General features: G+C 53.4%; 9 protein-coding genes across 9 annotated transcripts; 5 read left to right on the plus strand and 4 right to left on the minus strand.

Annotated features, from left to right (window-relative positions):
• Positions 1-2,119: 2,119 nt before the first annotated feature.
• POSPLADRAFT_1065004 (hypothetical protein) lies at positions 2,120-3,002 on the minus strand. Its single transcript, XM_024481886.1, has 5 exons — positions 2,881-3,002; positions 2,702-2,816; positions 2,497-2,649; positions 2,352-2,442; positions 2,120-2,298 (listed from the first exon to the last, which is right to left on the minus strand). The coding sequence occupies exons 1-5, from the start codon at positions 2,914-2,916 to the stop codon at positions 2,238-2,240; spliced, it is 456 nt and encodes a 151-aa protein (XP_024341746.1). The 5' UTR covers positions 2,917-3,002; the 3' UTR covers positions 2,120-2,237.
• Positions 3,003-3,103: 101 nt separating this feature from the next.
• Positions 3,104-3,744, plus strand: POSPLADRAFT_1178551 (hypothetical protein). Its single transcript, XM_024488599.1, has 4 exons — positions 3,104-3,279; positions 3,336-3,364; positions 3,416-3,535; positions 3,589-3,744. The coding sequence occupies exons 1-4, from the start codon at positions 3,135-3,137 to the stop codon at positions 3,679-3,681; spliced, it is 387 nt and encodes a 128-aa protein (XP_024341747.1). The 5' UTR covers positions 3,104-3,134; the 3' UTR covers positions 3,682-3,744.
• A 70-nt stretch (positions 3,745-3,814) lies between these two features.
• Positions 3,815-6,773, minus strand: POSPLADRAFT_1167097 (hypothetical protein). Its single transcript, XM_024487948.1, has 15 exons — positions 6,654-6,773; positions 6,550-6,595; positions 6,429-6,494; positions 6,367-6,372; positions 6,061-6,311; positions 5,921-6,009; positions 5,854-5,869; positions 5,702-5,804; positions 5,523-5,653; positions 4,943-5,469; positions 4,810-4,879; positions 4,295-4,752; positions 4,204-4,233; positions 4,075-4,150; positions 3,815-4,016 (listed from the first exon to the last, which is right to left on the minus strand). The coding sequence occupies exons 1-15, from the start codon at positions 6,751-6,753 to the stop codon at positions 3,931-3,933; spliced, it is 2,055 nt and encodes a 684-aa protein (XP_024341748.1). The 5' UTR covers positions 6,754-6,773; the 3' UTR covers positions 3,815-3,930.
• A 387-nt stretch (positions 6,774-7,160) lies between these two features.
• POSPLADRAFT_1134253 (hypothetical protein) lies at positions 7,161-7,425 on the plus strand (the record flags this gene model as incomplete). Its single annotated transcript, XM_024484453.1, has 2 exons — positions 7,161-7,277; positions 7,333-7,425. Coding segments are annotated over 2 exons (210 nt in total), but the record flags the coding sequence as incomplete, so codon positions are not given.
• Positions 7,426-7,694: 269 nt separating this feature from the next.
• On the minus strand, positions 7,695-10,797 carry POSPLADRAFT_1167100 (glycoside hydrolase family 31 protein; the record flags this gene model as incomplete). Its single annotated transcript, XM_024487949.1, has 13 exons — positions 7,695-8,329; positions 8,393-8,572; positions 8,626-8,742; positions 8,850-9,047; positions 9,100-9,214; positions 9,268-9,358; positions 9,415-9,509; positions 9,567-9,725; positions 9,782-9,819; positions 9,868-10,088; positions 10,140-10,300; positions 10,385-10,598; positions 10,650-10,797. 13 exons carry the CDS (start codon positions 10,795-10,797, stop codon positions 7,763-7,765), a joined length of 2,304 nt encoding a protein of 767 aa, XP_024341750.1. The 3' UTR covers positions 7,695-7,762.
• A 527-nt stretch (positions 10,798-11,324) lies between these two features.
• POSPLADRAFT_1044388 (hypothetical protein) lies at positions 11,325-13,292 on the plus strand (the record flags this gene model as incomplete). The annotated part of the gene is made up of 8 exons (XM_024478525.1): positions 11,325-11,432; positions 11,509-11,789; positions 11,856-12,034; positions 12,083-12,376; positions 12,428-12,666; positions 12,787-12,932; positions 12,992-13,124; positions 13,158-13,292. The coding sequence occupies 8 exons, from the start codon at positions 11,325-11,327 to the stop codon at positions 13,290-13,292; spliced, it is 1,515 nt and encodes a 504-aa protein (XP_024341751.1).
• A 1,287-nt stretch (positions 13,293-14,579) lies between these two features.
• POSPLADRAFT_1134569 (hypothetical protein) lies at positions 14,580-18,400 on the plus strand (the record flags this gene model as incomplete). The annotated part of the gene is made up of 11 exons (XM_024484491.1): positions 14,580-14,709; positions 14,761-14,947; positions 15,004-15,137; positions 15,192-15,663; positions 15,721-15,827; positions 15,879-16,401; positions 16,452-16,633; positions 16,695-17,375; positions 17,434-17,551; positions 17,608-18,026; positions 18,084-18,400. 11 exons carry the CDS (start codon positions 14,580-14,582, stop codon positions 18,398-18,400), a joined length of 3,270 nt encoding a protein of 1,089 aa, XP_024341752.1.
• Positions 18,401-20,193: 1,793 nt separating this feature from the next.
• On the plus strand, positions 20,194-23,705 carry POSPLADRAFT_1044390 (hypothetical protein; the record flags this gene model as incomplete). Its single annotated transcript, XM_024478526.1, has 9 exons — positions 20,194-20,323; positions 20,376-20,571; positions 20,622-20,755; positions 20,814-21,285; positions 21,356-21,447; positions 21,504-22,053; positions 22,105-22,289; positions 22,351-22,684; positions 23,249-23,705. The coding sequence occupies 9 exons, from the start codon at positions 20,194-20,196 to the stop codon at positions 23,703-23,705; spliced, it is 2,550 nt and encodes an 849-aa protein (XP_024341753.1).
• A 644-nt stretch (positions 23,706-24,349) lies between these two features.
• Positions 24,350-26,501, minus strand: POSPLADRAFT_1167103 (hypothetical protein). The gene is made up of 8 exons (XM_024487950.1): positions 26,462-26,501; positions 26,369-26,404; positions 26,204-26,314; positions 25,975-26,149; positions 25,566-25,922; positions 24,968-25,512; positions 24,684-24,908; positions 24,350-24,628 (listed from the first exon to the last, which is right to left on the minus strand). The coding sequence occupies exons 1-8, from the start codon at positions 26,474-26,476 to the stop codon at positions 24,479-24,481; spliced, it is 1,614 nt and encodes a 537-aa protein (XP_024341754.1). The 5' UTR covers positions 26,477-26,501; the 3' UTR covers positions 24,350-24,478.
• Positions 26,502-27,435: the final 934 nt, after the last annotated feature.

Here is a 27,435-nt window from a genome sequence, read left to right on the forward strand (position 1 = left end):
AGTTATAGACATCGCCTCCGTTCCAGCACACGCCGGCAACGCACTAGCAAATGATTGCGCCGCATCCCCATTCGCATCAGACTGGAGGATCAGCTCGACTGGAGATATGGGTGCGCTGCGGGCTGTAGCACCCGTGTATATTAGTCAGTTTCCTGCATTGTTACTACGCACCAGCGTAAAGATTTCACGTTGTACCATAAAGACGAGCAGTGGCCCAATGTAGAGCCGACCCTGCTAAACGCCATCATGAATACGTCACCCGCGTTGAGACTCCGTCATCAACTGCGTATCTTGGACATGGTTGCATTGGAAATGAGAGCAACATGGTTCTGGCATTCGTGAGTATTCGTCTTCTTTGAAACTACAGAGCCTGACAGCGCCCATCATCTACAAAGTTAAGCGAGGGTTGGAGTCGGTGTACGCCCCAAACATTATCGTAAGCGACGACCCCCGTCCCGGCGGCCAAGACCCTGTCGTGTCGTCTATTCATCAGCGTGTCCACATCTCAGCTCCAAACTTCCTTTCTCGAATGATGTCTAAAATCGCCGGGGATTTCTCTGGTCAGCGTCAGCTTGGCCTAAGCATACGGGGCTCCAATCCGTTCAACCTCGTTCTGTTTGTGCTTTCTCCTACAAGCACCACCTTTCACCCTGTCATCTTTCCCCCACCTACTTCCCGTCGCACTCACAGGCGCACAAAACAACACCACCGCCTTTGTCCCCTATCTGTCCCCAGCGTGTTGTCGCCGACAATAACAACCATCACGGTCATGTGGGTGCTCTGTCGCAGTCGCTTAGAGTCTGAGACGTACACTAGGGGTACAAGGGGTATCCACACGAATTCTGACGTAGATCTCGAGTAGATCCTGCGTCCGCGTACCCTGACATCAAGGGCGCGGTTTAGTAAATGTCGATACTTTGACGGGTCCAGTCATGTCGGAGCCGTAGATCTGATTCCGGATTGGGCATCAACCCCGCTTGCGCACGGATATTCTCAGGTAGGTCTATCGATATAGAATCAAATGTAGGGTTGCGAAGGGCTCACTGTCCCGTAGCAGCTTCACAAATTCAGACCTATTGCTAACCCAAGCCTTGCTTTTTGCGCCTGTTCTCGTGTACGCTCGGCCATTGACCTAGAAGTGCGAAATCTAAACGCGGGATCTGCTCGATATTCACGTCGGGGATTGTGCTGTAAATATCCCTAATTTGCGAACGAGAATGCAATAGGATCATACCTGAACATCCTACATATCTTACCCTGAGTGCTGAGCGTTGGTGGACAGGGCATTCAAGCAAGGTTGACTTAGGTGGACTTCTATGGTATAGTGCAGGGGGCTCAGCTTATCCATGAAATTCATCGGATCTAGCATCGTATGTAGAAAGCTTAAACGCACCACGCGCCGGCCTTCATTTTTGATTGTAGTGAGCTCCGTTCGCAACGGGTCCAACGTCCGAGTCCGAGCATCAGTTCGGTGGTGCTGTGATCAGGGGACCCACTGTGATTGCAATCCGTTTACTGAGGTGATGCCAACAGATTTCCAACATGCGGGCAGGCCTATCAGTGCTGGAAGTGATTGTGTCAAGCAGAAAGACCGATCGGGACTGGATTCTGTATGAATGGTCGATACTTATGACGTATAGAAAGTATACCCTGGAACGTAAAGTCAGGTTTTCTCATGCGAGACCAGACATATAGCATGACTTCAATAGTCAAAGCGTCCTCCAAGCATGAATCTTCCTGGGGACGGCCACGGGAAAAAGGTACTGAAAAGTACACTGTCAACGAGCGCGGTAGCAGGCATCGACTTTTACATACAGGAGGGGTAACTGAACACGTACCGACATGGCTTTAGTCTATATAGCTGTCTGTTCGTACGTCAATCTTGAATTGAAGAGCTGTTATCAGTCTACGGATCAGTGCGCCAGGGAAGCAGCGTGTATCAGAAGACATGCTCAGTACTTCATAGGGCGCCAAGCGAATCAGGAATTGCAAGCGCAGAAGATTCGATTGCAAACGTTGGACGGATCTAGAGCGCCGGCGGAGGGCACACACTGCTCAGGTACTCGTCATGTAAGAACGCGTGAGCATACAGCTTACTGTGCATACCAGTGCCACCATTGTGAACAAAGACGCACCACCTCATTCCATCGAGAAACGACCCTAATTCTTGAGTAAACAATACAGATGTTTCTAGGTTTATTACACTTCTGTCCCCCACTCAATCCCTATTGATGCATCTACTCGAAGATCCACTGAGCCAAGTCGTGGTTGTACTGGACGACACCCTCAGGGAACCACCTGAGCGGAGACGCGTGAATAACAAATCCAGAGATGCGGATATCAATACTGACAGAGCAATCTCTTTCTCCGCATTCTCGACAGAGTCGGAGCCGTGGCAGATGTTGCGACCGACAGCGAGAGCGAAATCACCACGGATGGTGCCTGTCGCGTAGATCCGCATTAGGCAGAAATCTCAGCGAGGAGGATTTAACTAACCAGGTGCAGACGCGAGCGGGTTCGTCGCGCCGAGCATGGAACGGCCGGTCTTGACCGCGTCAAGACCCTCCCAAACCATGGCAACGACAGGGCCCGAGGCCATGTACTTGATCAAGCCGGGGAAGAAAGGCTTGCCCTTGAGGTCAGCGTAGTCTGCACAAGTTTCGATGAGCGTCTCTGCATTCGCGATCACGCGTATACTTACGCTTCTCGAGGTGCTCCGGGGTAGCATGAACCAGCTTGAGGGCGGTCAGCTTAAAGCCGCGCTGCTCGAAGCGACCGATGATGTTGCCGACGAGACCGCGCTGCACGCCGTCGGGCTGTAGGAGAAAAGCTGTTAGCAGGTGCGCGCTTCGGACGTTGGCAGCGTCTGCGGTTGCATACCTTGATCATGATGTAGGTGCGCTCCTTGACAGACATGGTGGGCTTATGGATGAGGTGAGAGGGTGAAAGAGAGATGGATGGATGGATAAATGAGAAGTGCCGGCTGCAGGACTCGGTTTTATAGCAGGTCGATGATCGCGCCAAATCGGGCAATCAAATGCCGCAGCCACCGGTGCCATACAGAGCCAAATACCTCTCGGGCAGTTTCGTCACGGTCAAGAACGGCGAATAGAGCAACTTACTCGACTCCCGCCATGGTCCTCGCTGGTCCCCTCGGTCCCTCTCTCGCCCCTACCATCCGCAAGTCGCGCACACTCTACAGGTGGATCAAGCCTGTAGCCGACTGGTACGCCGACCTCGCTGGCTATAGGAAGGTCGGTTATAAATATGATGACCTCCGTACGTGTTCTTCCGGTGCTTGGTGGCAGAACCTCTGACTGACCATGACTGCACAGTTTTGGAGGAACGTCCCGACGTTCAAAGGGTAGGTTACCTCAATTTCGATAATATTGGGACCTTTAATTGACCGGCATAGGCCCTCTCCCGCTTAACTCCTCGCGAGCACTACGACCGCCAGTACCGACTAAAGCGAGCTTCGCACTGCAGCGTGCTCCACGATGTTCTTCCCAAGGACAAGTGGACGCAGGCTTCCGAGGTACGTGTTTCGGGAACACAGGTACGCACCAGTATATATATCTTGTTGGACAGGACATCCGTTACCTCAAGCCGCACGTCGAGAACGTCGAGAAGGAGGAGCTGGAGAGGAGAGCATGGGACAACCTGGTCGTGTCCAGGAAGTAGACATCGACCTCTGTAGCCCACCGCGTCATTATTTAGAGGATCACGACATCCGGCTAGACGTCATTTGCAGAGGGCCTGCCCCCATGTTCACTCACCGATCGGCAACTACCATTCTCGGGTCGTACACATAAGATGAGCTCACTATTGGTGACACACAGACTCTATAACCAAAATTACATGAAAATACAAATGTATCACTGCAGTTTGATGCTTCTACCCCGGGAACATTGTCGTTGATGTTTCCACCATCTAAAAGGCCTTGACGAGGGGAGAGATAACCTCCCCACCCTTCTGCTTGTAGAAGCTAACGACCTTCTTGCCGACCGACGCAATGTCTGGTCGTTCGCGTCAGCAAACAAGGTAAGGCGTGGTAGGAAATGAATAAATGCTTACTAGATCCTGTAAGTCCAAACTTCTCGTACACCTTCTTGTAGGGACCGGATGCACCCCATCCAAACAAACCAAATTGCTGAAACCCAATATCAGAGCACTGATGGCGCCCTGGTTCATGAAAATGCTCACCTCATGGCTGTACTTTTGCCATCCCAGTGTCTAGCAGACATAACTCACAGTCAGCCACCATGCCTCACGCAGCACAATTCAGTATACTCACGGCGAGTGCCTCGACGGACAAAATGGGCGCGCCGCTCCTCAGGACGCTGAGGCGGTACTCGGCCGACTGCGCGTCGAAGACCGACCAGCATGGCAAGCTGACGACACGCGTCTTAACACCTTCCGAGTTGAGCTGCACGGCGGCCTCGAGCGCGATGCTGACTTCGCTGCCGGAGCTGACGATGGTGAGGTCCTCATGCTGCACCTCATGCACGACATAGCCACCCTTCGACGCCTTCTCAATCGTGGAAGCCTCAAGGTTGGGTAGGTTCTGGCGAGACAGCGAGAGAATGGACGGCGTCTCCTTGCGCGTCAGTGCGACATAATACGATGCAGAAGTCTCGTTGCCGTCAGCGGGGCGCCAGAAGTCGATGTTCGGCATCGCGCGGAAGTGGGCTGCGGTCTCAATCGGCTGGTGGGTGGGACCGTCCTCACCGAGACCAATGGAATCGTGGGTGGCTAAGTGGACATGGACATCAGCGGGGTGAGACCGGAAAGTGGGGAACGGCCACTTACCGACCCAAATGACCTGGTGCTTGCTCAGAGCTGACAGTCGTACGGCGCCGGCAGCATATGAGACGAAGTTCTGATAGAACAAGACGAAGAGGGTGAGCGACGTAAAAGATGGGCCAGAACGCAGATCACTGACCATAAACGTGGCGACGAAGGGGATGATACCACCATATGCGTGCATGCCGTTTGCGATAGCACCCATGCCATGCTCACGGACACCGAAGCGAAGATACGTGCCCTTGTAATTGCCAAGGCCGGTGTTCTCCGGCTGGAAGTCGACCATCGTCTTAGTCCTCGTCAGGTTGCTTCCCGTCAAATCGGCGGAACCACCCATCAGCTCCGGCAGTATGGGGACGACCGCTGACAGCACGATCTCGGACAGCTTGCGAGATGCCTGCGCAGCATCCTTCGCGGTGTATGTCGGCAGGCTCTTCTCCCAGCCGTCGGGGAGCTTGCCGGCAATGCGGCGGGTAAGCTCAGCGTACTCGGTAGGGTACTTCTGGCCATACGACGCGAGCAACGCTTCCCATTTCTTCTCCAAGGCAGCACCGCGCGCCGCGGTCTCGCCGTAGACCTTGTATGTCTCTTCCGGGACGTAGAAGGACTGGTCAGCAGGCAGACCGAATTTAGTCTTCAATGCTTGAATGTCATCGGCCTTGAGGGCTGCATCACTCTGTCAGGCGAGGCTTCGACGCAAGGGTTAGGGATGTACGTACGGGCACCGTGGACGCCGTGAGTACCCTGCTGCTTGGAGCCGTAGCCGATGGTGGTCCTCAAACGAATGAGAGTGGGCTTGCTCTTCTCCTTCTGCGCTTCGACCACCGCGTTGTAGATGCCCTCAAGATCGCTACGGTCATGGTCAGTGAACGTTCACTGGCGCCCCAAGCAGACTTACTGGTCACCGTCGTTTACATGGAGGACCTGCCAGCCATATGACAGGAATCGCTGTTCGACGTTCTCCGTGAAGGCAACGGCGGTGTCACCGTCAATGGAGATATCTACGACTTATTCAGCACCACTCACATGTCCAAGCGGACATGATCTCACGGTTGTCGTCGTAGAACTGGGGGAAAGGTTAGCGAGAGTAGTATGTCAGACATTTTGTGTGACTAACATAAATCAGGTTGCCCAGTTGCAAGTGTCCTGCAAGACTGGCAGCCTCACTCGCGACACCCTCCATCAAGCAACCGTCTCCGGTGAACACTTTCCTTACATATTAACGACTGATGTTTCCACCAGACGGGTTGTGCTCACCGTATGTGTAGTTGTTGATGAGGTCAAAGCCGTCTTTGTTGTAAACAGCGGCCATATGCGCCTGTGCAATGCCCAGGCCGACACCATTGGCAAAGCCCTGGCCAAGAGGACCCGTAGTGACTTCAATACCGTCGGTATGGCCGGCTTCAGGGTGACCAGGCGTCAAGGAGTCAATCTGACGGAATTGCTTGAGGTCGTCCATTGAAAGCTTGTAACCTAGCAGGTGAAGCAGGATGTATTGCAGGGCACAACTGACGCCAACTTTAGTCCTTCATGGATACACACCATGTAGAAATTCGAACTTACGCATGTCTGTAGAGGAAATACAATCAAACTTATGGGTAACTTCAAAGTGCTCTGCTACGCACCCATTCGACAGCACGAATCGATCGCGGTTGTACCACTTTGAGCTCTTGGGGTTTGCGTTGAAGAATCTGGGGTACGCTGTTTAGCTACCCAACCAATGATCGTGAGAATAGTAAAACCCACCTGGAGAAGAGGACGTGGGCGACGGGCGCCATGCCCATCGGCGCACCTGGGGAGGGAACATCAGCTCGCGCGCGGCGGTCCACTACCCGAGCCGGAGTACGCACCTGGATGGCCGGAGTTGGCCTTGCCGACAACATCCGCGGCAAGGGCGCGGATTGTCGCGACACAGATGTCGTCTGCGGGCTGCTTGACGAAATTGGACATGGCTGTGGGCTGGTAGAGAGGGGGAGGCGGGTGAGGGATTTCGAGGCGTTCCCCAGAGAGCGATATATAGCGCGACAGGATCACGTGCTCTGATCAAGGACCAATCGATGTTGTAATCGCGACGCGGTTTCTCAGCGACACCGCGGCTTTGCGTCCTCATCGCGTCTCATTCTTCTCACCGTCCGGTCCTCGGAGCAAGGTTTTGCAAGCCTGCTTACATCTCGTTGCCCCCCTTGCAGTCACCTCGTATCACTGACCGTCCTCGACGTCTTACTTGGCTTTTGCGCCAACATGCACCCCCAGTTGTCGCAGGCTGACAAACGGATAGGTGAGCATGGCGCGTATCCGTCAAGCGTGTCTCTGGACATCTCCAACTCGGCGACGTGCTGTCTGGTACTCGCCCATTCTTAGTATGTATGGACTTCATTCAAGCACTTGACGCGTGTCACGCCAAATCATGGGCGAAGTGGACCGGAGCCTGCAATCAAGTCAAGGTAGACCTTAACATGTGCCTGAGGAAAGAGGTAGGAGTGCGCTGATCTTCTGTGTGATGTTTGTGCTGAAATACTGCCCTGTCAGCGCATCGAGCGCACGACCAAAAACAGAGAGGGTGCCAAAGAGCGACGACAGAAAACCGAGCAGGCGTGGAAAGAAATCCGTGAAGACGAATGATTATCCTCGCTGCGCTCTGTATGCTCACTGAGCCCGCATGTCACCGTCCTGTAGGGCGTTAATTGTACTCTGCGCCCGGCACCACTGCCCAGACAGGGCGCCAAGCCTCATACAGAGGGGATGAGTGAATAGGAGTACGGCATCTCGCACTGTTCACGTATGCGCGTCCCTGACCCAGGTAGCGGATCATTTCGTGTGTTCCTCAATTAAACCAATCGCTGTCGCTGCAGCTCCTCATTAGGGAGGTCCGATTCGCTTCACCGTTCGGGTCCATAGAAATGTGTTCCATACTAGCTATAGGTATCCAAACCATTCATCCAAAAGTACGGCCGTCATCTCATAGCCTAAGAGATACTACTCTTTCGCCCTTTTCGACCTTTACACGGACCTCTTGTCCACCCTGAAGCAAGGTGACGCTCGCAAGTTCCAGGTTCCCTTCCACTTTTACCTGCAACTGACCCACTCTTTTCTCCGCCGTGATGATCCCAGCGATCTCTGTTCCGGTTCCGGTAGGTACCTCGGTCTCGACTTTCTGGCCGTCCTCCAATTCATACAATTGGACATCTAACCCCTTCGCGTAGTCATAGTCCGGACGACCTACGCCTCTAGGTCCCAGACACAGTATTGTTCCCGGACGGACCCAGACCGGAATTTCATCGAGCGGAATGGCCTCCTGTACCCAAATGGGGCCTTGGATAAAGCGCTGGGGATGGAAGAACGATGTCCATCGCCCCGCGGGTACGTAATATTCGGTGTCTTCGCCCTGAGGAACGAATACCGGCGCGACAAGTAGCGAGGGGCCTAGCATATACTGCCGGTCGAGAGTGTGCGTTGTGCGGTCCGAGGGGAACTCGATAAACATTGCTCGTTGCAAGGGGTGTCCGTGGGTGCGAGCCTTCAGCGCCTGCAGGACAAATAGCCATAAGTTATCTGCAATCATGACAAATGCACTGCTTATGTCAATTACCAGGTTATACAGGTACGGCATTAGCCTATGCTTAGCGTCCAGGAAGCGCGCCATATATGCCGCAGCCTCTTCGCCGTAATGCCATGGCACGCGATATGACATCGACCCGTGCAACCGAGAATGAGACGAGAAGAGCCCGTAGGCCACCCAACGATGGTAAATCTCGGGTGGTGGGTGCCCCTAAGAGAGTAGAGAGTATGAGGCTAATTACATTAGACATGGGCGTATCATACCTCGAAACCGCCGATGTCGTGGGATGTGAAGGCGAAACCTGACGTCGTGAGACTAAGACCGCCGCGGAGAGTCTCGGCCATTGCTTCAAATGTGGATTCACAATCTCCTCCCCAGTGCTGTTTCATGTCGGGCGTTGACGATGCACTTTACGCCAATAGTTAAGAGCCACTCACCACAGGGAACCTGAATAACAGGGTTTCATCAGGTCGCGAATGAATCATACATGGCCACGGACGTACCTCTGTCCACCGGCTGACGCGGAACGTGCGAAGACGACGGCTTCCCCTTTGCCGAAACGACGTTCCAGAACCCGGAACACCATCTCGTTGTATATCACTGCATACGCGTTGTGCATACGCATCGGGTCAGATCCGTCATGAAAAACGACGGAGGCGTGGGGAATGCGTTCGCCGAAATCGGTCTGGAGGAAGTGAGTTCCCTCGCTCGCAAATCATTCGAGACGCAACACGGACTTTGAAGGTGTCGACGCCTAGGTCAATGAGGGCTTCTAGCTTGTCCTCGTACCATTTTTGTGCAGCGGGATTTGTGATGTCTACCACGCCTAGGCCAGGCTGCCACAGGTCCCATCTACGAAGTATGAGCATGATATATGAGGCCGAATAATATTGACTTAGACGCACTGCCAAGGTGTCCCATCTGTCCGCTTGATGAGGTACCCTCCCTTCACCGCTTCTTGGAAGATCGGGGACAGCTGGGAAATGTACGGGTTTACTGAGGTAGAATGAAAATAAGGCGCAGTTTCAAGTTGAGCAATGCAAGCAACACACTCCACACGCAAATCTTTACATCGTATTTGCGTTTGATATCAGACAAGTACCCCCGCGGATTCGGGAAGTTGTCGGGGTCAAACGTGAAGGAACACCTGGGGTAGATAGTATGAATCTGCCGGTCTCTGATCCCTGTCATTTCGTAAGCTTACCATTCATACTGCTTCATCCAGAAACAGTCGAGGTGGAAAACGCGGACCGGACAGTTGCGGTCTTGCATGCCTTGGAGGAAGCTGGATACGGTCTTATCGTCATAGGAAGTCAAGAATGAGGTCGAGAGCCACAGCCCGAACGTCCAGGAAGGCAGTAAGCTGGTAAGATAAATTTTAATTAATAGCATAGATGAGCCTATTTGCGTCTCGCTCACGCTGGTCTGCCTGTCATACGAGTGTAGCGTTCCAGAATCTGGAGGAAATCATGAATAGTTTATACACGCACACGACACTTACGTACCTCTAAAGGAGTGGGACCATAGATGACGAAGAATTCCAGGCTCTCCCCTGCTACGCTCACTCCGACCCGACTGACCTTCTCGCTACCAACCTCGACTTCCACCTCGCCTGGGTGATTTATGAACACACCATAATTGCGATTGGTGATGTAAAACGGGACACATTTGTACGCTTGTTCACTGGATGTGCCGCCATCCTGGTTCCAAACGCTGACCGACTGGCCTGAAGGGGCGTTAATGTCTCATATATCAGAAATTGTTTTGCAGGACATACCGTTCTTTACGAAAGCGCCAAATTGCTCTCCGAGCCCATATACGAGCTCCCCCGGCGAGAGGTTCAGCTCTGAGTGCATATATCGTACGGTTTCCGGAGGAGGCAACGGGTTTGGATTAGAATCTATGTCGGTTGCAAGACAGGAGGCGTTTGAAGCGCTCCTCAAAGTCCATTTATACGGCACGTCATAAATGCCTTGGTGCTTAAAGCCTGCAGAAGTCAGTACGCGCGAAGGAGATCGGAACGTGATCGTGTACGGGTTCTCGGCTATTTCTGCACTGAGGTCACCCGTCGCCAGCGACCAAGAGGCGTCTCTCTTCGTCAGAGTTGCTGAAGGTACTGGAGGATCGTCGGGAAACAAGGAAAAGTTGGGGGTAGGATCAATGTGCCTGAAGTGATCTATCCTGACACCGATTACACCCTCAGTCGGAGAATGTACTCGTACGCTCAGTACGGGTCCTACGGGCGGGTTCAGTGTGTGCGAGATATAAGACGAGTATGTGGACATACCGGCGAGCGTGTCTCCTCGATGGCGTATGGGCTTTGTGGAGACTTGGAGATTGTATCCGTCACCGTCTTGGGTCGCTTGCACGACTTGGAGCCCGTGATGGGCTTTGACACCGTTCTTGAGTAGCCAAAATCCGTCGTTGAAGCGCATCTCTGTGTAGCCGTAGGTCCCGCAGGCTCGTCGAGTGAATCATATATACCCATTGGATGTAGCGGACCGTCGCAGCCGGCGTTGTTGTCCACATGCACCATCTGGAACAAATCAGGAACCGATGACCTTATGCGTGGGGAATCGCGAGGAACAACAGAAGTGAGATGTCAATTTGAATGGACTCCAGTTCAATGTGGCCCTCTGAAAGGACTGTGTGAATTACGACTTGCGGCCGTGAAGATGAACGCGTCTTGAGCCGATCATTTACACACGCGTCATCCTGGACGCGTCAATCACGTGGGATCATCGATCATGACTCCCGTCCGCGTCGCAACTCGCGAAATCACCGTCGATCGACTTGAAGACGGCACCCGGGTGCATCAGCGAGCTACTTAACGCTTGTGTTTGTAATCTCCGTTCGGGCGGTTCCCCCGCTGACCGACCTAGGAAGAACCTCTGTAAGCATACGTGAAGCCTTTATAAACTCAGCGTCCCTAGCCCTCCGGGCAACAAAAAAGTGCACAAGTATGTCTGTCGAAGACCAGTTTCCGGGGAAGCTCTGGCTCGAAACACCACTCATACACTCACCGCATATCTCCTCTCGTTTGGGGTGCAATGTCTACTTGAAGCTGGAAGTGAGTGCTAGACTCGCGTGGGACGTGATCCGGTCTCGAATCGTTGTCTTCGAGACAGAACTTGCAGCCTTCGCAGTCTTTCAAATTCCGTGGAATATCTCACTTTGCACAAAATGCACGGAAAACACATGGCCCTGACGTACATCTTGTCATTGCCTCAGGAGGAAATGCAGGTATTGCCGCCGCATGTGCCGCCCATGCGCTTGGATTGCGATGCACGGTGTTTCTGCCTGAAGGCGCGAGTGCATCGACTCTGGACTTCCTGAAAGGAGAAGGTGCAGAGGTTATCATAGAGGGGTCGTACTACCTTCAGGCACTGGGAGCGGCCGAAAGAGTCGTCAACGCAGAGACGAACGCGTGAGTACCGTATACAGCTGAGGGCAACACGGGTCTACCACTCACACGCGCTTTTCAATTTAACAGCGTAATGATTCCTGCTTACGATGACGCTATTGTCTGGGAAGGGCACAGCTCAATGATACCGGAAATTGCACAGCAACTCCCTCCTGGAACTCGGCCCGATGCCGTAGTGTGCAGCGTCGGTGGGGGAGGGCTTTCCGGAGGCGTCATGATGGGATGCAAGTCTGTCGGGTGGGACGACGGTAAGCGGTGTCTCCCTTGTTTTGACAAGGCTAAATTGACCATGACAGTACCTTTCATCGCGCTCGAAACGACTGGCTCCAACTGCTTCTATGAGGCATTGGCTGCTAATACGGGCGCCTTCTCCACAAGCGGTCTCGCTTCAGCTAACGTGCGAGTAGAATATGACGCTACTCACGACGTCAACATCGCACACCTGGCCACCCTGAAGTCTAAAGCAACGTCTCTCGGTGCATCTTCAGCAGCACCAGGAGTGGTCAGAATGGCGCTCGATAGGAAGGGGGGTATCAAGAGTGTCTGCGTGCCTGATGAGTTCGCTATGCAAGCGGCAATACAATTTGCGGGTGCGTACATCCTTGACGTACCTTTCCCGTTGTCTTACTGAGTCTCCGCAGAGGACCATAAAACAGTGGTGGAGCTCGCTTGTTCGACAACACTTACGGCGGCGTACAATCGCGCGCTGTTCGACAAGTTGGTTCCACCGTCGCCTTCCGGTACTTCTAGGACAGTTGTGTTCGTTGTGTGCGGCGGCTACAAGATCTCGCTCGAGGAGCTAGAAGATTACCGTACAATTGTCGAATCAAGTTTGCGGGAAACAAAGCAATGGGACGTTCTCTGTAATGGTGAGCAATGGGTGATTGTCAAATGAGGGGTGTGTATAGTTGTACAAATGCGACGGCAGCAAGGAGTAGCGCTTGTATAGATAGATTCGTGTGTGCTAGACATGATGATGTTGGGTCCTCAATTATTATAGATACCAAATTCCTACGCGTACCTCAACCGAGTCGTCGGTAGAGCAAGCTTAGTGCTCGTCCGTGTTCCCGGAGGCCTGACTTTCACGTTCTCTCTCTGCCCTCTTCTCAGCGTTGCGCACCCGTATCTTAGCCAGTTCCTCCTTCAGTGCGCTCTGTTCTGTAGGTAGCTTCTGCATTCAGAAGGGTCATGAGCTTGCGCCTTAGAACAGTCGGAAAAGGATGGAGTCTTGCCGTGACTAGCCGCTCGTCAGGAGGAAATATTTTGTCCTTGTACTGGAAAGGCGCATGGATAAGTCGTCCAGAACATTACGTCCGAAACGTATGCCCCGTTTGTACTGTGAGTATATAGCGGCATGTGTCTTACCGCAAGGACGTTCCGGCGGTACCATTCAGGGTCGCCGTAGTGCAGCATCATGGCGACTGGGAAGAACACATAGACGGCAAACTTGAATACTTCAAGATTTGGGCCGCCCATCGCGCGCTGGAGTTTCACTCGAGCGTGTAGACTGCCAGGCTGTGATCCAAATTCTTAACCGAGAGCAGAGTCGTGGCTGACACCAGGGCAGAGCGCGCACGAACTACCGGATATATGGCACGTGGCTCTCACAGGTCGATCATTGCGGGTCTCTTTCAGTCGATCATTTGATTTACTTCAACTTGAAACCATCATCTACTTACGACTGCAGTACTTATGTCCTGAGACCCTTTTTTACGGAGCATGACTGTTCCTGGCAACATAGTCGAATGTAGGGGCAGACTCATGAGCAATACACAGCGTCGCGAGTGGGTTCCGACTGCATCAGAGCGCGAAAGATCTCCGCGACTCGCAGGTACGAGCACATCTATAAAATACTTACACAGAGCGTATAAGTGCTGATATCATCTGACACCGCTCTACAATTCATCATCCGTGTACCTGAGCCGTTCAGCTGGTTGCGGTCAGTATTGGCGATAGTGTGCCTCGGACGGAACCAATGACAGGCGTGTCGTTATTACCGCAATAACAGCTATGATTTATTACTTCAAATCCAAAAGTCTTTTGGACAGCACAGCGGCTGCTGGACTTCTTCGACTCGGATGCAATTTTCGTTTCCGATGCGCGGACGTAGTCGATGTCCGCGGTGCCGCCCAGCCAAGCACGTCCCGTATTTACGTGAAGTGTCTGGGCTGTAGGCCCCGATCTGAAGCCGTCCTTGCGCGCGACCTGACTGTCATCGGTGAAAACGCCCTGCCGTGCTGCTTCTTCTGGACCTGTGGGCTTCGACTTCTCATACCCCGCATTAAATGCTGCAGGAATGTCTACTCCAGCTGATTCTATATCGTGAGATCTACCCGGGAATATCTGTGCGCAGGCAGGTTTGATGCATAGTTTAGCGGGACTATGGTCCCATAGGTCTAATACTATGGAACCAGCTATCATAGGGCGGGAATCTGACGCCAACCCGTCAGGGACTTCTCATAGCGGGATCAGCATGCTTCTTGTTTAGCGTACTAATTGTCCCTCATTGGTGAAACGGAACGGCACAAATCAATCTCCGGACTGGGCCCCTGGCTTGCTTAGGGAGTATTGCGCGGTTGGATGACGGTAGGTGACGTCGCTTCGTGGCCAGCTATGGTATAAAAAGGAGGGTCGCCCGCTACCGACTCTCATCCAGCTCATCGCCGGAAGCACTCGAGTACCCCCTAAACTCTCACTTCTGAGAACTACTTTTTATCATCTGTATGTTTACGCTACCTTCTGCTTCTTGTCTCACTCTTTGACGCCGCTCATTCTGTTCAGGAAATCCTCACAATGTGTGTCGGCGAAAATTGTGCCCCTCAAGCTGTGCATTACATGAATGCGCAGTTAGCTGCGCTTTATGATAATGCCCGCGCTTGTCTCGACGACCACCATGTCACTGAAAAGAAGCCTGAAGAGACGAGTAGGTTTCTTCGTCGCTCTACTTCTGCCACTCATTCACGAATCCGCACAGGGTACTCTCATGCCTTGGCCGAGTACAAGTACTTCGATGGGCACAAAGACGAACCTAAGTTCTCTGCGAGCTTCGATAAACCCTGGGTCGAATTCATCTGCAACCACGATGTCATCCTTCACTTGAAGATCCGCGAGGGTCACTATCGTCTTGACTACCATAAAGCACCCATCACCTATTCCAAACAGTAAGTATGTCGTAAATCATGCGGCGTTTTGCCTTTTAACGGTCCGCCCACTGTAGAGATATCGTACAGCCTCTTGAAGAGGTCGAGCTGTCCTTCCGCGTTCGCTTTGACATCCAAGGCCTGCGCGGAAAAGATGCTAAGATCTCCAGCCAAGATAATTTGATTCAACTCGTAATCCTCAATTTGACCAGTATGTCGTATATTCCGTGTTTTGTGCAGATGTTTCACGCAACAAATTTTCCAGAGGCTCAACTGATTGCGTCCGAGCCCGCTATCATCATTGGCAGAGATGCTTTCGTCCACTACATGGAACATTACCTCTGTTTCCTTCACCAGGCCGGTAACCACGTTCTCTTCTCGCTGCCCGACTTCGACGACGACAAGTATCGTTTGACTATTGACTTTTCGCTCATGAAATCACACGTGCCTGACGTGCATGAACTCCACGGTATTTCGATCGACAAGATCAACGAGTACCTGTTGTCTGTGTGGCTCAAGGCTGCCATGCTCATGGATGGCGCGCATGGGAAAGTGCATGACTGGAAGCAAACCTGCCTCGCCGAGTATCGCAGCACCTGGTCCCACCACGGCGATGGTGACAATCACTTCCGCGTCAGGCTTGGAGCCCCGCGCATCAAGGCCATTTGCTCCCGTGAAGTCGTCCTCTATTTCACAATCGAGGAGGTCCACTTCTACGACTCTGCTGATTTCGAGAAGTAAAGCAGCTTAATTGATTTTCTGTGCGACACAGGTGCTAACAACGGGCATTGCAGGGAACCATGCCATAGTTACTCCAACTGGGAGATTGCCGTCCTCGTTGACGTCATTTATGAGAAGACGCACGACGGTCACGTCACGACCTGCAAGTTGGATCTTTCCAGTAAGAGACACGGTTTATCTTCGGAATGAAAGTTTGACAAATTTATCTTAGCGGCGCGCTCGTACCATTCTCAGTGCAATTTCGGCGACATTGTCGCCAGCGACGAGACCGTACTCTCGTATTGCACTCGTATGCTCACATTCTTCACCGAAGCCTACCTCGACATCCTAGAGAGCATCGAGCTCCACGTCATATACCGCTTCGACGCCCGCTGGCTGAGCCCAGTTCATGCGGATGACGGCTCTGAGGATGAGGATGAGCCATCTCACGGCGAATGGGAAACGGTCCCCAAGCCCGGCACAACGCGCGGCGGTTGGGCAAGCACCGTGACTCAATCCGAGATGTACGGCTTTGACCAGATCACTGCCATCTCCCAGTCGTCGGTCAACGCCCATTTCCGTGCGCTTTGGGAAGTCAGGCACTCGGTACTGGCGACGTGGAAGTTCGAACAATACTTCCAGGCCGAGTTCGAGCCTGTGACAATACGCCTCCTCAGTCATGAGCGCGCGATTGTTTCGATTCGCATTCAGCACGGGTTCCTCAAGCCATTGAAGGGCGGAAAACTGCACGCGGAGTAAGCAGAGGTCCTTCGAAACATGTCCTTTATTGACCCAATTTCTCTAGCCATGCCGAGCGCCACTTCGACAACTGGCACCTTGTGTTTGAGGTCGGCATCAAGAGGACTAAGCATAGCGAGTTGAATGTCTCCGACGGCTGGAGGCAGAAGTTCAAGGAGAGCCTCATCTTCAAGGAGCACGGCCATGACAAGAATCGCCAGCTCGAGCACATATACCTTGATTTCCAGCGTACGACCCCTCCTATCTGTCGTTAACTTGAATCGAATGCTGACCCCAAACCTTGGATTAGATGCCGAGTTCTTGTATGACTTCTCGACCTTTGAGGGGTTGTTCAACAAGGGCAAGCACACTCATGGTGCCATTGACAACGTACTAGCAGCGAGACATTACGTGGAAAAGCAGTACCTGCCGCACCTGGTTCACTCCGGTCTCCACATCATCCACACTGTCCCGGTCTGGACGTCTGGTCCTGCCGATTCGCTTCCGTCCTGCGCGCTGACCTCCTTCACCTTCCATGTCTACTCGAAGACGGAGATCACGAGGCACTCGTGGGCGCATGGAGCCCTGGAGCCCGTCATCATTGTCCTCGGGATGACCAAGTACCGCGAGCTCCCTTCCATGCATCTCGAGTACTCGGCCAACTGGGACATTCGTGTGACCAAGGGCGTCTCTCACGGCACCGTCTGCGTCTCGCGCTCGGCATTCATGGAGACGCGCCTACTCCGTCTCCTTGAGCAGGTCAACTCTCTCACGACCGTCGTTCCCAAGTTCTATGGCGTCCATGATGGCGACTGGGTGCTCGACTTGACGACTTGGGCACTGCATGATTGGCGCAGGAACCTTGATTGCAAGTGGGTTCCTGTCGGTGGTGACAGCAGCGTCGTAAAATACAAGTGGCAGCATCGCGACTGCTGGAACTACGAGCACGAGGGCAGCGGTGAGGTTGCTAACGGGACATACTCTGTGTACTGTAAGTCCACTCCTTGTTATCATAATTTTGCGCTCGTTATGGACCATCGGGACTGCAGGTTTTACGCGCAACTATGTGGAGCTGCCCACTGCAATTAGGAACAAGCCATTGGACATCAAAGTCTGGGGTGAGATAGACCTCGAGATGTCGTACAAGTCCGGCACGCACCATGGCAGGTACGATCCATCTTTGAAACGCTCTCTGTTAGGGGACTCATGATGCCCTCATCCAGCGCGAAGTCCAAGGCTACATGGAGCACCGTACTCTGCGTTCAGACTGATATGGACGGCGTCAAGGTGACCGTCGGCGCTCAGCCGATAGTCGAAATAGAGAAGACGAGCCACGAGGGGAACACCATCTCGGCCAAGTTCCCCGACCTGCGCGCTGCCCTCGAGGCACAGCTCCCTAAAGTTGTCGATTTCAACGCGATTTTGAAGGAGCTCAGGACATTCGAGGGTGTCTGGCGCTACGGTTATCACGGCACGCAGGGCTACTGCCTCGCGAACCCGGTATTCACGCTCCATGGCGACCTCCTGTTCGAGCTGCGCCCCCATGGCCAGCAGGTCGTGCGCCCCAAGCCACTGTCGGCTAGTCTCCACCAGGTCAGCATGAGTGGTGGCCGCGCGCCTTCCATCATCCGGTCGGACTCTTGTAAGTTTCCCTTTGTGTCGTTATTTATTGATGCGGTGGTGATATGTTCTCTCGCAGTCTTCATTCGCGCCAAGTCGGCCATCAAGTCAGTCCTGCAGGACAACGCGAACGGACAATCATTGACCTTGACCAACGGTAATGGACAAGTATCGACCAACGGTAACGGGAAAGCATCGGCCAAGGGTAACGGCGGCGCCCACAACAGTCCAACTGGGAATGGGAACAAACGCCGCGTCAGCGGCCACAAGGACGTTGTCTACTCTGAGAAGACGATGCAACTCGACGTGAAGACTGTGCTTGCCGAGAAGAGTACGGTGCAGGTTGAAGAAGAGGTCGAAGTATCCTTTCTGGTGCCTAAGGTGGCAATGGCATAGACTTTATTCCCTGTTGCCGGTCTTCTGCGATTGCTGTTGCTGCTATTGACACTTGTTTTGTATTATGGAATAGCCCGCATCCATCCGCTCGTTCGTTAATTCATATAGCTTTTCAGTCACCACTCTGTTGTAATACGGATACGCTGCATGTTATACGATCGTTCGCTCTGTGACCGCTGTCTCGCGCCAATCGTCACTGTCCGATTGCGTATCATACAACGGGGACTTGAATATACCTTTCATTCACCGCAGAGGGTATGATTTGGAATGAATAGGACCATTGGTTGCCATGTCAAACTATCATATTGCCAGCGTGGTCTCTACATTAGCAAAATGTGTGAAGAGTGTGATATGGTCTTCAGCTGATGTTCCTAGAGTACGTCCTCCATTTGAGTGGCAAGCTAGGCACGCTGCGGAAGTGCAGGCATGTCACGGAGTTTCTGTGTTGCTGCTGCGCCGATAGCCATTGGTCAGCCTAGACATTGTATGTACAGGCACGAGGGATGCATTCCCACACAGCTTCTCCGGTGAGGCTTCTCTCCGGACAGCCATGCCCATTTTCACTATGGCGATTACAACAGTCGATACTGCAGACGCTAGGTCTCGACCAGAGAGGGAAATGAATGCCTTTCGTAAAGGACAGACCGTGCACAAATTTCTGTCGAACAGTGTCGGGAACTTCACATATATCAGCCTCTTTGGTGCGTTAGCATGCAAATGTCAAATTGGACGTAGAAGAGTGCAATGTAATTGGCTATGAACCCTACCTGACACCTGAACTCAATCAGAGTACTGGAATTCATCCCCATTCAAGTAATTCGCCGTCCATAAATTTGATATGCGACAATACGACGACCGCTAACTCCAAGTAGGTTGCGCACTTTTCGTTCATCCGACGTCAGTGCACTGCCAATGGCTTCGTTGGCGCGACTGCAATATGGGCATGTGGTGTCTTGATATATGATGATGAGACACTATCATAGGGCGGCGACAGCGCACCGCAGTCTTCAAGCGGACATAAGTGCTGTCATTGGAAGGACCCACTACGGTTGGTCAACGAGACTTCCGGCATTTCCCTTTGTCGACACAATCGTTATCTCGGTCTAGAGCCAGGGGCGCCCGATAACCCCCGATTGGCCGATACAGGCGCCTAATCACCACCCCAACTCGAAGCCTATGATGTCGTCAACCTCTGTTCGTTCAGCATCCAGAGTTGTCATAGGACATTCCTTACTCAATTAGGTATTACTGAGATTCTTTAGGCGTACCTGGACTGCTTATACACCTACCTGTGGACGAGACATTTTTTTCGGTCCATGAACTAGGCTCTTGCGCGCCCACAGAATACTGCCGCACCCAGTCCTCTGTATATTTGGAGTTCCATTCCATCAAGCACGTCAATGCACAAACTCAAACTATATCATCAAACATAGTCACGAGCCTCAATGTAGGTGTGCCAACGCCCATTTGAGCAGACGACCGAAACGTGTCAGACAATTGCATTATTATAGATGGAACTTAAATGCAACGCTCCCACATCCTGACACTGCGGGTGCAATTCGTGCAAGCGAATAAACGCGGCGAATGTTACCATCCGATTCTTTGCAATGGACCCTGATGCTAACCCGGATGCGTCGCAGTGACGAACATCCGTGCAGGGACCGCTGCACATATATAAGATGTGTAGGTGCTCTGTGCGGCGTCCTCATCGAGATCTGGTGAGACAATCCAGGTCCACCAACAACTAGGCCCCTCTTCTTCACTACATCATTTACTTAGCACCATCGCCCAAGATGTGTGTAGGCGAGAATTGCGCTCCTCAAGCCGTTCATTACATGAACGCGCAACTGACTGCTCTTTACGAGAATGCCCTCTCGTGCGTCAAGGAGCATGACGTCGCACACAAGCACCCGGAACAGACCAGTACGCATTCTCTCCTGAATTTATCTTGGCAGTCTTTGATCCTGCCGTGTAGAATACTCTCATGCTCTGGCCGAGTACTCCTACATCGACCCGGATAGCAGGGGACTACACACGATGTTCAAGGCAACCTTTGACAAACCCTCTGTGGAGTTTATCTGCAACCATGACGCCGTCTTGCGTCTGAAGATTCACAAGGGCTTCTATCGTTTGGACTACACCAAGGCATCCAACATGACATATGCGGAGAAGTGAGTTCAGTATGGTTCTCCGGAATGTGCACTTATTTCGCGTGTTATAGGGATCGCATACAGTCGCTTCACGAGGTGGATCTCGCATTCCGTGTCCCATATGACATTCACGGCCTGCGCGGCAAGGACCATAAGATTGGAAACGGCCAGAACGTCATCAAAATGGTCATCCTTGATCTGCTGAGTATGTGGTCTACATGCCATCATGGCCATGCGCAGTAATGATTTTTGTCTCCCCACAGAGGCGGAGTTGGTCTCCGTCAAGCCCGCTGTTATCATTGGCCGGGACGCCTTCGTCCACTACTTGGAACACTACCTCAGCTTCCTCCATCATGCTGGCAATCACGTCCTCTTCTCGCTACCCGACTTCGACGACGACCGCTACCGCCTGACGATCGACTACTCGCTCATGGGCGGGGCCGTGCCCGAAGTTGCGGAGGTGCACGGTATCAGCGTCGAGAAGATAAATACGTACCTCTCGTCCGTGTGGCTAAAGGCCGCGATGTTACTCGGCGGACCCGACGGCATCACAGCGGATTGGAAGCAGACGGTCTTCGCCGAGTACCGTAGCACATGGTCGCAGCACGTCGACTTGGAAGTGCACTATGCCGTTCGCCTCGGTGCCCCGCGCATCAAGCCTATTTGCTCGCGCGAGGTCGTCCTGTACTTCGCCGTCGACGAAGTTTCATTTTATACAAGCACTGACTTCGAAGTGTGAGTACTGGCTATTGTGATTGGTATCTTGCGTACAATTGACGTGGTCCTCTAGCGAGCCAGTTCGTAGGTATTCTGGCTGGGAAATCGCCATTCTAGTTGATGTTATCTACGAAGTGGACTCTTCCGGCCATGCTACTCGTTGCATTCTCGACTTGTCAAGTGAGTATCGAAACAGCTCTCAATGAGATTACGCATTCATTATGGTCTTGGAACAGCTGCTCGCCCGTACAACAGCTTCTGCAAATTTGCCGGACTGGAGGAGCACGACGAGATCGCGCTCTCGTACTGCACGACCCTGCTCGAGTTCTTCACCTCCGGGTACCTTGACATCATGGAGAGCGTCGATTTCCACGTGATCTATCACAACGACACCCGCTGGGTCACAGTCAAGGACGATACAGAATTCCTGCCGTCTTGGACGGCGGATCACGAGACAACGGGTGCAGGGACGGTCAGCGCTGGAGGTAGTGCATTTGTGAGGTGGACCGAGACCGTTACGACATACAGCATGCACGGCTTCGACCAGATCACTGCGATCTCACAGTCCTCGATCAATGCTCTTTTTGCCTCCCTCCACGAGCAAGGGCTTACAACAAAGGCCGGAGAGTACGCTGCGGTGCTGTCGCAATGGGCCCACGAAGAATACTTCTCGGCTTCATTCAAGCCTATCACGGTGCGGCTCCTCAGCAACGGCCGTGCTATTGTCTGGATCCATCTCGAGAAGGGCCATTTGAAGACCCTACGGAACTGGCAACTGTGGCATGAGTAAGCGCATACTTTCCATATCTCCTTCGCCTGTCACTTATATGATGGTAGAAACGAGAAGTATGACTTCGACGGCTGGCATCTCGCCTTCGAGGTCGATATTAAGAAGCAGTTCCACCATGATATCAGTGTCTCCGACGAATTCAGGCACAAATATAAAGAAAGCGCTGTTTTCAAGCAGCACGGGCAACACCACAGCACTCGCCTCCTCGAGCACATTTATCTCGACCTTGAGAGTACGCATACTACTTCTCAGTCTCTGCTTCACAAGACCAAGCTTAATGTTCTTCTCACCAGCCGCCGAATTCTTGCACGAGTTCTCGAGCTTTGAGGGTCTGTTCCAGAAGCGGGATCACCGTCCCATCGACAAGGTGCAAGCCGCGGTACACTACATCAAAAGCCACTATCTACCGCACCTGGCCCACTGGGGCCTGCACATCCTGTACACCGTTCCCATCTGGCACTCTGGCACTCTGGAGACGCTCCCTTCCTGCTCACTGACGAGCATCGCCTACCATATATACTCCAAGACCCAGATCACCCGCCATACTTGGGCGCATGTCGCTGCGGAACCAGCTATCGTCATTCTTGGCATGATCGGCTTCCGCTCGCTGCCAAGCACATACCTTGAGTATACCGCCGACTTGGTCATCACCGCCTCGAGGGGCATCTCCTACGGCACCGTCAGTGTCTCGCGTTCAGTCTTCCTCGACCAGCGCCTTCTTCAGCTCCTTACTCGTATCAACGCGCTCACCACAGTGGTGCCCAAGTTCTACGGGGTGCACAATGGCGCCTGGAAGCTGGAACTGACCACATGGGCACAACACGAATGGCGGAAGGACCAGGCGTGTGATTGGACTGCAGTGACTGACGAGGAGGGTCACTTGAAGTACAAATGGCAGCACCGTGATTACTGGACGTACGAGCACGAGGGAAGCGGCGAGGTGGCAAACGGCTCGTACTCCGTGTCGTGTAAGTGCATCCCTTCATACTTCCCTATCATATTAAGTTTTCCCTTCAGGCGTCACACGCAACTACGTCCAGTTCCCTGTCGCTGCAAGGCACAAGGCTCTTGACATCAAGATATGGGGTGAAGTCGATCTCGAGATGACGTATAGGAACGGGCATCAGAATGGCAGGTGTGTCTCTCCTTTCCCACTGACGCCTCCCCGTATTCAACTTCTATCCATCATAGTGCAAAATCTGCGGCCCGCTGGGAGGCCTACATCGTCCTGCAGTCCGACCTAGACGGGCTCAAGGTAGCCGTCGTCGGCAGTCCCGCCGTCAAGTTCGAGAAGACCAAGTTCGAGGGCGACACCATCGCCGCGCGCTTCACAGACCTCCACACGAATCTCCAGGCGCACCTCCCGCCCACCATCGACCTCGCGGACGTGCTGCGCGAGCTCCGCGTGTTCGAGGGCGTCTGGCACTACGGCTTCCCCGGCACGCACGCGTACGCGCTCGCGAACCCCGTGTTCACCCGCGCGGGCGACATCCTCTTCGAGCTGCGCCTGCACGGAAACGGGCCGCAGAGCCCCAGCCGCACGGCGCCTGGCTTCCGCCTGGGCGTCGGGGCGAGCCCTATGCGGCCTGGCAGCATCAGCCGCTCGAGCTCCAGTGAGTACCCTCCTCGTTATAAGCGCAGCGTGTAGCGTCCGCTGACAACCATGTGCCAGTCATGGGCATCGTCAAGTCAGCAATCGGCTTCGCCGAGACGTCCGTCGCGAATGGCGTCCTCTCGGCGCGGAACGGGAACAGGAACGGGAACGGGAACGGGAACGGGAACGGGAACGGCGTGCATGCGCTCAACGGCGGCACGTACAGCACGCAGTCTATGATCGAGACAGAGTACACGAAGACGGAGGTCCTCGAGGAGAGCGATTTGTTTCGCTCGACATCCTCTCTTATGTCGGATGCTACCGTTGCCTAGATGACGGTGTGGGGCCTTCCACTGGGCATGTGGACTGTGGTGCGGACAGTATTGCTACTGCGGTTGTTGCTGCTGCGACTGTACCTGTGGATAAGTGCCTCGGTGTGCATGTATTTTGCATTGTTTTCTTTGTTGTTCTCCAATATTACGATCGACCTCCCTCGCAAAAGTTACAGATGGAGCATAGTGGCGCTCGATACCTCCGAGGGGTGACCTGCCCTCATCCCTCAAAGACTAGACCTAGGTGTTGTTCGCAGCAGCCACTTCAGCTTGGACGCCTCAATATTGGTCTGTTTTCTTGGGTTGCAGCCCATTCTTGTACATCTTGAAGTTCACATGGATGTCATTGTATCTCACTGGCTGGATGATCACAACAGCTACAATAGTCATACAACATCGCGAGGCCCCGTTATCTTACATTTTTGTTTTACACGGCATAACCGTCCGTCAGTCTTTTGTTGATTACACGATGAACCCTGTGACTGTGCTATGGACTTAGCACTGCTTCGCGTATGTGCCGCTAGACTTGCTACCCGAGCCCTCATCGAGCTTCCCATGGTGCCCCTCGACGGTGTTGCGCGACTGAAGGTTGTTCAGCGCTTGCATCGGCGAGTCCGCCTTCGCAAGGCCCTCTGTAACCTCGAGCTAGTCAAACATTCACATTAGGACTTCATCCTTCAGAAAGCAGCTGAAAACTCACGATATCCGATACGAGACGATCAATCATGACGGCGCTTGTGCTCTCGCGTACGACAACACGCAGGATCTGCACGTCCTGCATGTCCGGCGCGAGCTCGTAGTTGGGCACAATCCATCCCTTCGCGCGCAACAGCGTTTGCACCCAGCGCTGTTCAACGTCCGGGTTCTTCTGCCGGAACTCGTCCGAGAAGCGGAAGGAGACGACAGGCAGGCCGGGTACATAGTTCTGCACAAAATCACACGCGGTCAGCCTCTGAGAATTTTGAGACATTAGGGCAGCTTCACCTCAACATTTTCCTCGTCGAACGCGACGGTCTGCTTTGCACTACTCAGCAGTCCCTTGGCAGGCCGATGGATGTCGCTCAGTACAGTGAACAAGCCACTGTTCTCGAGCGCGCGGCTCAGTAGGCGTGCATTCTTGAGGTCCGCGAGGGCGACCTGGCGGTAACCCTCAAATCCGAGGTGTATAAAGTTGAAGTATTGCGCGATGATAGGGTGCGCGGGCCGCGAGAAGTTGAGCGAGAACGAATACTCGACAGAACCAAGGTAGTGCAGCTCGAAAATCAGGCCCTTAGGCAGGAATTCCTTCGAGCGCCAGACGACCCAGCCGACGCCAACGTACGATAGACCGAACTTGTGCCCCGACGTGTTTATCGAGACGACACGTGGAATGCGGAAATCCCACTCGAGCTTGGGCGTCGCGAACGGCGCAACGAAGCCACCGGACGCGCCATCAACATGGATGGGGACCGAGTGGCCCGTCCGAGCCTCGTACTCGTCAAGATGAGCTGCCATTTCTTTGACAGGCTCATAATGGCCAGTGTAGGTGCCTACCAAAGATTTCAGTACGTACGCATATATCGACGCAAGATTTTCCACTCACTGCCGAGGATCACATACACGCCGATAGTGTTCTCATCAACATACTCCATGGCCTTCTTGGGGTCCAGGCAGTACTTACGCTCCTCCGAGATGGGGACGAGACGGGTCTCGACGTCGAAGTAACGAGCGAACTTTTCAAGGGCGACCTGAGCATTGGCACCCATGACGATGTTGGGGCCGGGCTCGTGAATGGATTTGCCAGCGGCCTTGCGCTTCTCCTGCCAGCGGCGTTTCATGGCAAGACCACCGAGCTGGATGGCCTCTGAGGAGCCAGTAGTGGCGGTGCCGATGGCCTGCTGGGCGTGGGGGGCGTGCCACAGATCGGCGAGAGTTGAGACGCAGCGGGTGTGCAAAACCTCTGCAGAAGACATTGAAGGCATGTGTCTGGACAAACGAGGAAGGGAACATACGAGTCATAGGATACTCGTCTTGGTCAATGAGGTTCTTGGAGATATTCTCCATCATAAGCTTGTCAGCCTGGGGGGGCATCCAAGTGTGCACGAAAGATGCAAGATTTAGACCGGGGTTTCCGTCGAGCGCGAGCTCATCGTGAATGAGCTGGTACGCGGACTCTGCGTCGGTGCCCTACACACGTGTGTGATTAATGATCCATCGGGTCGAAGGAGAAGCACTACATACCTTAGAGGGTAACTTGTACTTCGGGATGGGCTGCACACCATAGCGAGCGCCGTATGGGTAAGTGGCTTCATGTCCCGTCGAGCTGTGCACGATTTTGTGGCTGGGATGGTCCTACAGAAGATGGCTGAGGCATGCACCTAATGTGCTAGCAAGTGTAGAACATACCTGCGCCTGTTTGACGAGGTTGCTTGCATTGAGGTGCTGTGCGATAGTGCTGTAAGTACAACGCAGTCGGGAACGAGCGATGAGGGGACGAACTTTCGAGAGGACCATGGTGGATAGGAGAAAGCGAAGGGAGTAAACGCTGTATGGGACGGGGCATCTTACTGGTCATTATATACTGCCGAGGGACGACTCTGGTGAAGGGATCTGGCCAAACGTGCGCTGGAGACCGCAGACACCTATGATGTCATCCACTGTCTCTTCCGCGTCACACATTCTCTCTCCAGAGACGCGTACTTCGCCCATGCTCCAGTTGGGTTTCCTGCTGCGGTGTGAAAGGACACATATCCAGACAGCGGCACCGGGTCCTGTGTGTCTGAGAGCAAGCACTGTCCCGTGCGACGCTCCGCCATTCACGAATCGGTGCGTCCAGTCACGCATCACGTGTACGCGTCTCGTCTTGGTGCCTGCCTCGCGTCGACGCGTCCCAAATTGAAATTGCCAATCCGCAGTCGAATCTACTTTGTCCGAAAGTCGTCATCAGCATCAGTGTCCCTTTCTTGCATCATTTTCATGGCTTGTCTCCACCCCTAGGGTGCAGTTGTAAACACGCACCGCTCCCGGGGAGGCACCCCTCTTCCGTACGGCGATCACGATGCTGTGCTGCGTAGAATTTCACCTCGTAATCTCTTCGCCCAATCCACCTCATCCGCGCCCCATGACCGCCTACTCACAACGTGCTCTATCCAGCGTATCCGGGAAGGATACTCTGCTTTACCATTGGGGGCGCACCCGATAATCTACGTCAAGGCGAAGCGGTGCACGCGTCCTCTAGCCCACGGTCCAGACGCATCCAGCCCCATTCCATGGAAATACAGATCAATATACTTAACGAGAGTTCGATGAGCCTGGCCTGGGGCAAATTTACGGCAAGGAACATGTAGGCTTTAGAAGTGCGAGCTCCGAGGACATGTGGGACGTTCGACCTAGCTCGCACGCGTGCCATAAAATAAAAAGGTCCCCCTGGTTAGCTATCGTCTTCAAGTTCGTAGCATCTTTATACAGCATAC

The sequence above is a fragment of the Postia placenta genome, assembly GCF_002117355.1.
Source record: "Postia placenta MAD-698-R-SB12 unplaced genomic scaffold POSPLAscaffold_3, whole genome shotgun sequence".
In the NCBI taxonomy this organism is placed as follows: Eukaryota; Fungi; Basidiomycota; class Agaricomycetes; order Polyporales; family Adustoporiaceae; genus Rhodonia; species Rhodonia placenta.